Here is a 10,048-nt window from a genome sequence, read left to right on the forward strand (position 1 = left end):
CATGGTGGCAGCACAGCTGCGCCGGGTCCCTCCCGGCCCGACGGCCCCGCGTACCACAGCCACCTTCCCACTGCTTGGCGATCCTTGGTCGCCAGAGGGTGGGCAGGTCCCGGACAGGCTGAGGGGTTCCGGGATTGTGCGCCCCGCCCCATCCCTCGGGGTCGGACCCCGGCGCCCCTTCCTCTGCGTCCACGCGCTCCTGCGCCTGGTGGCGGGAGGGTCCCCATCTCCAGCTCAGATGGCTCGCCTCGCAGTCTTGCGGGGACCAAGGTGCTCAGGCGGCCCCGCCAGCTCTTGCCCCATCCGCGCGGGGCGTCCTTGAGCCCCTCGCCCTGCAGCGTCAGGCGGGTTCTCCAGAGGAGCCGCCAGTCCCGGGCCGTGACCCCGAGCAGACGACAGCTGGGCTCTACCCTCGTGTCGCGCGAGGCAAGTGGGTATTGGGCCGGCGGCGGGCTGCCCTGGGCCAGGGCGCTGCCCCTAGCGGACCGTGCGCTCGGCGGGGGCGCCGCGCCTGGCCCCGCCTGGCGCGATCGGCTGAAGGGCCCGGCGGGCTTTGAATGCAAAGACCGGCCTTTGTGAAAGCCCGCCCCACCCGGCGGAGCCCCCGCCCCGCCCCCGCGCCGCCGCTGTCCCCCGCCCGCCTCATTAGCATAGCAGCTGCTCGCCGAGCGGGACCGCGCTCTGGAGAGGGCAGAGGCCTCGGGGATGAATGGGGCCACGGCTTTGGAAGGGGAGGGAGAAGAAAGACCGACAGACGGACTCGCGGAGGGACGGTCGGAAGGACGGCCGAGCAGAAGAATACGCCACGCGGGGGGCTGGGGCAGCGGCCGGGCGGGCGGGGCGGAGTGTGCGGGAGGGGGGCGGCCTCCCCGGACCCCGAGCCCCAGGAGGGTGTCGCTGGAGGCCTCGGAAGGAGCAGTTGCGGAGGTTCCCAGACCTCCGACGGCCTCTTCTGTGGCCTGCGCCCTCACACTGCGGCCTGTGGCTTTGTTTCCCAGCTGTCCCGGCGCGGGGCCTCCTTTCCCGACCTTCAAGACCGGTGGACGCCGCCGCCTCCTCTTTGCAGGCTCCAGGCAGCACCGGGAGGCAGCTGGCCCTCCCCAGGTCACAGGGCTGCTGTCCCTGTGTTCTCATGCACACCCCTCTATCCCTCCTGGTGCTGAGCTACAGGCCTTTGGGAACAGACTGACCCCGGGCAGCCCCTTCCCTCTCTCCTTCCTCCCTGGCTTCCAAATCCGGCCCTCTCTCCTTGGGCACCACTTTCTAGCTGAGCATCTTTCTCTGTTTCCAACTGTGTTTCCTGCGTGCCGTCAGGGTCAGATCACAGGCAGACAGGCCGATGGCCCTGCTGCAGAGTCTAGTGGGGCAGGCCCTGCTCTCACTAGTTTAGTGGGCCTCCTCTCTCCCTATGAGGGTTTCCCAGCAGCCCACGCCCAGCCTGCAGCACTACCTCCCCTGGGTCTGCTCAGTGCCTGGGGCACCCCCACTAGCCTGCACAGGCACCCTTCAGGTCTGGAGGCTGGGCAGCTGTGCCTTCTTTTTCACCCTGGCCACCAGAGACCAGCATAGGAGGGGGGGTGGGGCCTTCCCAAAGACTCCATTGGTCAATACCTGCCAACACCCACCAGAACGGAGGCAGTCCGCTATTGGCTGGGCACCCAGGCCCTGGAAGGACAGTCTGCCCCAGACACACCAGTCAGAGACACACAGCAGCTTAAATCTTATGCCTGGTTAGCAGGGACTCCCCCTTTGTCCCCACCTCAAGCACCCTGTCCCCTCCCAGTAGTCACACTTTGGGCCACAATTGCTCAGGCAGTCCCTCTTCACAGAGTTACTCATTCTGGAAAGTGCTGCCTAGGGTCCCTTTCTAAGACACGAGGGCTCCTGTGAAGGAGTCTCCTGTGTCTTATCCCCTGCCCAGTTCCTCAATTCCCAGGGTTGGCTGCAAGCAAACCTCAGGAGAAAGGAAGTTAAGTTCCACCAAGGCTCCATCCCTGAGTCCCCTCTCCAGGGGCCTGGTGTCTGTGCCTAAGAGAGACTGTCTTCCCAGGGGGCAGCGTGGAGACTTCTCAGTCAAAAGTGTCCCTTAAGGGAACTGGAAACATTCCCTTGGGGTGGCGGCTCTGTGCCCACGAGGCACTAGTGCCTCTCTGGAGTGGGGCAATTCAAGGGTGTTGCAGGATAGTGGACACTGGGCCCTATCCAGTGATGGCATCTTCTTCCAAGGTCTTTCTGCCCTATGTGAAATCAGTCCCTGGTGGGGCAAGGGGGTGTAGAGTGAAGCCATGGCCCAGCACATCCCTGGGTGCCTGAGCAATGCCCAGGCTTGACTCATTCTCCAGATGCCCAGTAGCATCCAATTTTTTGTGGCGATTCTCCTGTGGCGGGTTGGGCAGCTGCCAGCTGGCCCAGGGCAGAACTTCCCAAGGCCTGGCTTGGTGGGGTGCTGGGCGGGTGGGTACCCTTCGCTCTCCATACAGCTCATTAGCATCACATAGTCCACTCACCTCCACAGACAGTGTAGCCACTGTCCCAGGCCAGTGCTGGGTGGCCAGAAATGCCTACTCAACCAAAAGAAAATGCATCTGAAGATCTCCAAGGGTAGGAGCAGGACCCTAACAGGGACTGGCATGGGTGCCAGCCTGGGGAGGGCAGCTGCCACCCTGTGCAGGGGTCTGAGAGTATCTGGAGACAGCCCCACCTCCTAACACTCAGAACAGTCTGGCAGTGAGACTTACCCTGCCCCTTCTCCAGGGTCTCCTTTTTGCAAGCTGCTGTTGCTGGAGGGTGGGGGTCTCCCTGCAGGGCCCCAGGGCATGTTGGGAGTGGGGTGAGAGTCTCTCTCCTCCTGCACACCTGGGGACCCCTAGGCCCCAAACTTGCTCCCAGAGGGTGACCCGGGTCTGTCTACCTGGGAAGCACAGCAAACACACCTCAGGAGTGAGCAGCCATAATGTTCCCCCAAATCTAAGACTCCTGTGTGCATCTGGCAAGGAGGGAAGAAGGGCTGGTCCCTTCCAAGAGCTTAGCTCTCAGGCTGGGTGGCAGGCAGGTCTTTCTGGGATCTCGGCAGCCTTGCCACAGAACTGGTCAGGAAGCCACTGAGGCAGCAGCTCCAGTGCCCTCAAGGTGGCTGGAATGGGGGCAGCCCTGGGTCCTCACAAGTCCGGTGTGGCCGGCTTGGATTTGGCTGTTGAGTGGGGCTGGACAGTCGTTTTCCAGGAGCTGTCTTTAGGTGATGGCAAACAGTGAGCCCTGCTGACTTCATCCCAGAAGGGGGTGTCTTACACTGGCCAAGAACAAGAAACAACAAACTCATTTTTTTTTTTAATATAAAAAGATCAATGAAAAATTTATTTATAAATTTTTCATGCTGGGCTACAAGTCTATATCGTACACTCAGGATGTGCTGCAGACTCTGTCCAGTTGGAAGTGATCAAACCCCGGCCCATAGCAGCTCCAACATAAGCCTAGGAGTCTTAACATTAATTAACATAATTAAAAAGGCATTTGCATGTAGAAAAAATATACAGAACTCCTTTTGGAGTAATCTGTGCTTGTTTCAATGTCTGCTCGTTTCACTGACATTATCAACATATTCTTCTCACACGTTCCTTAAAAAGCCGAAGAGGCCGCACGTGACCAGCCAGCACAAAGGGCCTCCACCCACCTGTGTCCTCAAGTGCTCCCCATTTTTGCACGCAGGGTCAGCAGCACTTCTACGAAGGGGAAACCTCATTTAAATTTGAATAATTCAGCCTCCCTTTTATTTCCCAGGATCAAAACAAGGGGTATGGGGTTGCATAGAAAATCGGAACCACAGAAACCAGGAAGGCTCCTTTCGGGACTGCTAGCGACGCTCTAGCGCCTCTGCCGTCCCGTCCTCGGCGCAGCCCCTCCCCCACGGCAGATCCTCGGATCCCAAGTGGGTCCTCGAGCCGGGGAGGCCGAGGAAGGGCGCAGGGGCCCTTCCACTCAGCAACAGCACGAGAGATTCACAGTCTTATAGGCATTTTATAAAAATATAAATATGGGTACACTGTTGCCTTCACAACGCTGGATACAACGCCCTTTAAAATTGGGTTTATAACCAAGATTCAAAACATACACCTAAAACTTGGCTTAAAATATGTTAATATTTTATATTGTCATAAATGTTATGACGTTTAATCGCGGCAAATCCATTTACTTTTTTTAAAAAGTGTGCAACCGACTGTTAACTATAATAGAACTCACTAGTGAGGGTAACGACGGCTCCTACCCCCACATCCCTGCCCCGCGAGCACCAGCGAGCTTCCAGGCCCCCTAGGAAACTTTGCAAAACCAGCCGGTTTGCGAGATGGTGGCCTCTCACGGAGGGGAAGGGTGGCCTTGGGCTTCCGAAACTCACTCGGGATGCAGGGAGAGGGAGGAGGAGGGGGAGAGAAGAGGAGGCAGGAGCGAGAGGGGGTTGGGGCAGGGGAGGGAAGAGCAACGGGTAAACCGTCGGGCTAGGCGGTATTTTCAGTGCAACCAAGAAATGGTAGACTCAAGTTTTTAGTTTTAAGACTAGAAAAAAATGCATCTTTCCCCCATGACCACATTGACCACGCATAATATTTTCCAAACAAAAATCAGGCGCACAAACTTCACCCACAAATATACACACACTTGATAAATAGTTTGGGGCACCAGGGACAGCGAACATCTCCTTTGTGGCGCGCGGGCGCGCAGGCTGCGCGGTAACTGCTCTGCGGCCCTGCGGGATGGCGGGTCCCGTGGGCGGCGATGGGCGCCCGAGTCCGCCGCACCCCCGCCGCGCGCCTTTCAGCTTCGGGAGAAAGCCTTCTGAGCCGAGGATCCGGTATCTCGGGATTCCGAACTCACTGGTTGTGAGACTCAAATTTCAAAAGGGGCTGGCGCCTGCGCCCCGCCCCCACCCGCGAGGCGGCAGGCGGGGACCGTGGGAAGGCGCTTGGACCGGGCCGGGCAGCCAGGCACTGCCGAGGGGAGGCGCTGGCCGGCGGGGCGGCGGGCCCCGGGGCCGCGGACGCGCACTCTGTCCTCGTCGTGGCTGCGGGCGCCAAGGGCTGGGCTGCCGACGGGCCTGCGACCCTAGTGTACACGGAGGTAGATGGCTGGAAGGTACAGCAGAGACGACGCGGGCGCGGGCTGGAGGGGTTCAGGGTCCGGGCGGGCATCACCGGCCGCTGGCCGCATACTTGGCCTTAGTGATGAGATAAAGCACGATGTCCTGGTGGCCGCCAAAGGCGGCGATGTGCAGCGCGCTCCAGCCGTCGCGGTTGGCCAGGCGTATGTCGGCGCCGAACTTGACCAGCAGCTTCACCAGCTCCAGGTTGCCGTCGATGACCGACTGGTGCAGCGCCGTCTGGCCTTCGGGACCGAACGAGTTCACGTTGAACTCGCAGTTGGTCATGTTCTGCAGCAGTGACTGCAGCTCCTGCGTGTTGCCCTTGCGCACCGCTTCCTGGAAGATGCGCTGCGTCTGTGGCGCCGAGCAGGTGGACAGCTCCGCCTGGCTCATGCTGCCGCCGGGCGCCGGCCGCGCGCCGGGCCGGGGCTCAGCTCGGGCGGCGGCTGCGGCGCAGGCCCCCGCTTGTCTCGGGGCGTGTCTCGGGACGCGCCTCGGCGCATGGAGGGCGCAGCGCCCCCGGGCCCCGCACGCCGCCCCTGCGCGCTCCAGGCGCTCGGGGCCGCGGGCCGCCGCCGCGGGGCCCCCGCCGCATCCAGCCGCGCCCGGGCTGGCGGGTGACGGGGGCGGTCGCTGCGCTCGCGGGGGCCGGGCGAGGTCGGGCCCGGCAACACGCGTGGTCCCAGTCCTTGCAACGCACGCGGTCCCAGTCCCTGCTGGGCTCAACTGCGCTCCCACACAGCTCCCACTCGTGTACTTCCGCGCCGCGGCTCTCACTCACCCGCGGCGCCCGGGAGCCTTTTACAGTCCTTATATTTGCATAACAATGGCCCCATGACGCGCGCGCCGGCGGGCCGGCTATTGGGCCTTGTGCACGTGAGGGCGGGGCGTGGGCGATGCCGGGGGTGTGTCCCGGCGCGGTGCGTTCCGCGGCAGGGGGCGCTGGTTGCTGGAGGCGCGAGGCTGGGAAGCCAGGTGGCCGCGGGGCGCCCACTCCGACGCTGCTACCGCCTGGATCCGCTCGCCCTGTGCCTCCTCCTCCCTCCGTCGTCGATCCGCCCACTCCAGCCCCTCCAGCCACCCAGGAAATTCTGAGCTCCCTGCTCAGTCGGATGCTGGTGACGGCCACTCCACGAAGGGCGCCAGCTTGTGGCCCTCCACTACACTGGTCCTTCCAGCGCAAGGGCAGCTTCCCCCAGAGGCACGCCCAGTCTGTTTGACTTCATCACATTGACAAGAGGAGCCCCAAGCCCCCAGTCATCCCGGGAAGGGGTCCCACTCTCCTCTCCAGATAAAGCCTGGGCGGTGGGGGCGGGGTCAGGTTCTCAGTGGAAGGCTGTCGTTGGACCGCAGTACTGGCCTCTTTGCTGCCCAGCCCCTGTCTGCATGTAGGAGGCACAGAGATCTGGCCAAATGGGCAGTCTCAGGTAAGGCACTCAAGATTGCCTTGCAAAGGAATTCTGAAATTACTCTCTCCAAACTGTAAAACCAACTGACTTTTTATTGACTAGCTCTAACTGACCTAGAGGTGCTAGCCAGGGACGCAGCACTGCCACATTTCCTCATTAGGGTTTACAGTTTACAGCTCTGCTGCGGTCTCTGGGAATTAAGGAGGAATCATTCTCAGATTCTCAGACTTGCAAAGCAGGAGGCTGGGGCACGCTGGGGCTTGAATTCCTTCTGAGGCCAGGCCAGGAATTCTTTGTTTTTGGTGGGGGTGGGGGGGCACTGGGGATTGAGCCCAGGGGCTCTTTCCTACTGAGCTAAAGCCTCAGCCCTTGCTAAGGTGTTCCTAAGTTGCTGAGGGTCTCACTAACATTCTGAGGCTGGCCTCAAACTTTTGATCCTCTTGCCTTTGCCTCCAGCAACTAGGATTATAGGCCAGCAGGCTGTGCCCAGATTAGAGCAGGAATTCTAAACAGGCAGCTCTGGGCCTCTCCAGGAGAGCTGCAGGGCTCTCCTAGGTGTCTGCCCAAGTATCTGGCCACTCACACAGGTGTGTCCCCACCTTATTCTGTCTTCTGGGGATGGTCACAGCCAAAGTAGGAAGAAAAATTGGGCAAGTGCCCATCTCTGACTGACTACTCTCAGGCCTGACCTTGGCAGATTTGACAGGGCCATGCTCCCTTGGGGTCTTCTTGGTGGCCTGGGGACCTGAATTCCTCAAGTGCACAACTTAGGACAGCTCTGGTTCTCCTGAGGTCCCTGGTCCTTCTGGCTCTGCTCCCCTGACGTTGCCCACCGGGCCTCTGCATTTTTACCAAGAGCTCTTGAGGTGAGAGGGACAGTGCTGGTTCTCTGCACTCTGCAGGTAGCAACATCAAGGTTCAGGTGGGGACGCTGTCTCCAGCTAGCATCTTGGTTTCCTAAGGAAGGGGGCTGCCTTGTAGCTGGCAACTTGGTTCTGGCTGGTGGCTGCACAGCAGTCCAAGGGCCGAGTGTGGACGTGTGCTCCAAGAATGTGCCCAAGAAGGGTGGACTGCCTTTTGGTTCTTTTTTTGCCCATCTGCCCAGGGCCTGGTGACACTTGACTGGAGGACATGGAGGGCATGGCTGTGGTAAGGGGAGCCCATGCTCTCACCAAGCCCAGGTGCCCTGGAAGGTGGGTGGGTTCCCATATAGGCTCCTGCCCAGGTGGGCTCCTGCCCAGCCTAGAGAAGGGCATCCGAGACACTGGCAGGAGCAGAGCCTGGGAGAAAGGTCCTGTTGACATCCGCGGCCTCTGGCAGACAAAGGGGCCTGTGTGAGCTCAGTGTGGGAACTTGAGGCTGCCGCCTCGAGGCCGTGAAATGGCTGGTGGCTCTGGCGGCCCTGGCAGGGGTGGTGTGGCTGGTGTAGGAGCCCTGCCTGGTGGGAGCCTACCCTGAGGTCACCCTGCCATCGGTCAGGAGCAAGGCTGACAGATGTGGCCTGGCTGCCACTCCTGTGTGGTTGGGCACAAGCCCTCACCCTGGCCACTGTATGTCGCTCAGGTGGCCAAACCATCCTCGGGCTCCTGTGGGAAGACCTGGGCTGGGCCCCTCCACTGTGGCTGCAGGGGGATTTGCTGACTCTCTGGCCTGGCCCCACCTCCTCCTCCTTGAAACTGCCCCATTTGAGAAAGAGATGTGGGAGGACCGTGGGGGCACCAGCCCCTTGTAAGTGCTGCCCAATTGTTTGCTGATGGACACGTCCAAAAGGTGGACATTTGTTCCAAATGCCATTAGAGAGAAGGTATGGAGGGGACCCACTGTGTACCAGCCAGACTCAGAGAGGACCCAGTGCTGATTTCCTGCATCTGTGATCCCTGCCTAAGGCCTGGAGAGACCCTCCCACCCGTAAAGCTGGGCACTGCCCAACCTCCCCGCCTGATCCTGACAATGCTAGCCCAGGGGTGTCCTGCCCACCACTACCCACCCCCAGAAGGCACTGGTGGGACCCTGTCTCCTTCCAGGCTCCTCTTTCCTTCCCAGGGGGCTCAGAACAGTGGCAGCATGGGGAACATTCTGGAACCCAGCCGGAGAAGTCTGGGCAGGGCAGATGGGGCAGCTTAGGAGGGCCTGGGGGAGGACAGTGCAGAAGGGGCAGCTGGCCAGAGCTGGGCCGAGGCCTTCAGCCACCTTAAAGGCACTGAGCAGGGGAGGGAGGCCAGCGGGCAGTGGGGGCGGGGCTTCCAGCTAATTCATTAAAATGTGTCGGGGAGCGTGGGAAAGAGGAGAGTGTTTCTTCCCAGCAGCCCAGACACCTGGTAGAAGGGCTGAGAGAGGATAGGAATCAAATAACAAACACCAAGCCCTGGCCAGCACCGGCCAGAGCGGAGGAAGGACGTGGAGCAGGAACTGCAGCAGACAATCCCTGTGACCGGGGCTCCTGCTCACCCGGCTGGCCACTCAGCACACTGGCACCAGGGGCCACAGCCTCCCTGTCAGCCTGGTGACTGTCCCCAGCACAGGAGGCAGCCTACTGCTGACCTGCCCGCAGGGCTGGGGAAGGTGCGTTGGGACTGAACCTGCATGCTGGGCTTGCTGCCAGCACCTGGACCCAGAGTGGGGCAGGGCAGAGCCTCAGCCCCACCGAGCCAGCCAGCGTGCAGACGCCTCAGCTAAGGATGGGGTGGAAGGGCAGGGCATGGCCGGAGCTGACCAGGTCCTTGCCAGGAGAGTGGCACAGTCTCCTCTCTCCATAGCCTCTGTCTCCCAGCTCTGCCTCTGTCTGTCCTGGACACTGCAGTCTTTGGGTTTCAGTTGGGAGCAGAGGCTCAGGATGCAGCTGGGCTGGGCAGCAGTCAAATGCCTGCAGCTACTTCCTTCTCATCCTCAGTAGGGAGGAGTGTGGTCAGGGCTGCTCTCCCAGGATGGCCTGTGGAACTGGGGTACCACTCTTAGAAACAGCTCCCCTTGACTCCCCTTGATGCCCCTGCCCAACCCTCAGGTTCAGGCCCTTTGGCTTCCCAGCAGGTCTGGGGGAAGGGCGGGATTGGAGCTGGCTCTGCCATGATACTGGGTATGTCTGGGCTGGTCCCTGCCCATTTCTGAGTCCCACTCTCCCCATATGTGAAATGTGGGAAACACCACCCTATTGCCCTGAGCAGCCCCAGGCTGTCACCCATAGGGGCTATCACCCATAGGGGCTGCTCAGGGCAATAGCTAGCCCTGGTGTGGTCAGGAACCCCAGGGAGAGCCGACTGGGCTGGTCCAGGGATGATGTGCAGAGGTGGGCCTGGCATTGCCCAAAGCCTCTGCTCCTGGGCCCACACACCTGGGGCCTATAGGTGCTCCTTGCACTGAGCAGAGGTGGCTACTCCTCCCCTGCCCCCAGGCCCTGTTACCAGGAGGCATCCGCCTAGACTCCTCAGCCAAATCTGAGCTGGTTTCCGCTGGGGACAGGAAGTAGAGGAAAGGGAAGTGTGGGGGGGTCGCATTCCTCGGGGGTGAGCAA

The 10,048-nt window shown here is 61.0% G+C and overlaps 1 protein-coding gene across 1 annotated transcript; it reads right to left on the reverse strand.

Annotated features, from left to right (window-relative positions):
• Window positions 1-3,994: 3,994 nt before the first annotated feature.
• Window positions 3,995-5,647, reverse strand: Nrarp (NOTCH regulated ankyrin repeat protein). The gene has a single exon (XM_071601212.1). The coding sequence runs from the start codon at window positions 5,522-5,524 to the stop codon at window positions 5,180-5,182; it is 345 nt and encodes a 114-aa protein (XP_071457313.1). The 5' UTR covers window positions 5,525-5,647; the 3' UTR covers window positions 3,995-5,179.
• Window positions 5,648-10,048: the final 4,401 nt, after the last annotated feature.

The sequence above is a fragment of the Marmota flaviventris genome, chromosome 13, assembly GCF_047511675.1.
Source record: "Marmota flaviventris isolate mMarFla1 chromosome 13, mMarFla1.hap1, whole genome shotgun sequence".
In the NCBI taxonomy this organism is placed as follows: domain Eukaryota; kingdom Metazoa; phylum Chordata; class Mammalia; order Rodentia; family Sciuridae; genus Marmota; species Marmota flaviventris.

Excerpts from the sequence above, each read along its gene's own strand:
- Nrarp (XM_071601212.1), bottom strand. The coding sequence starts at position 5,524 with ATGAGCCAGGCGGAGCTGTCCACCTGCTCGGCGCCACAGACGCAGCGC.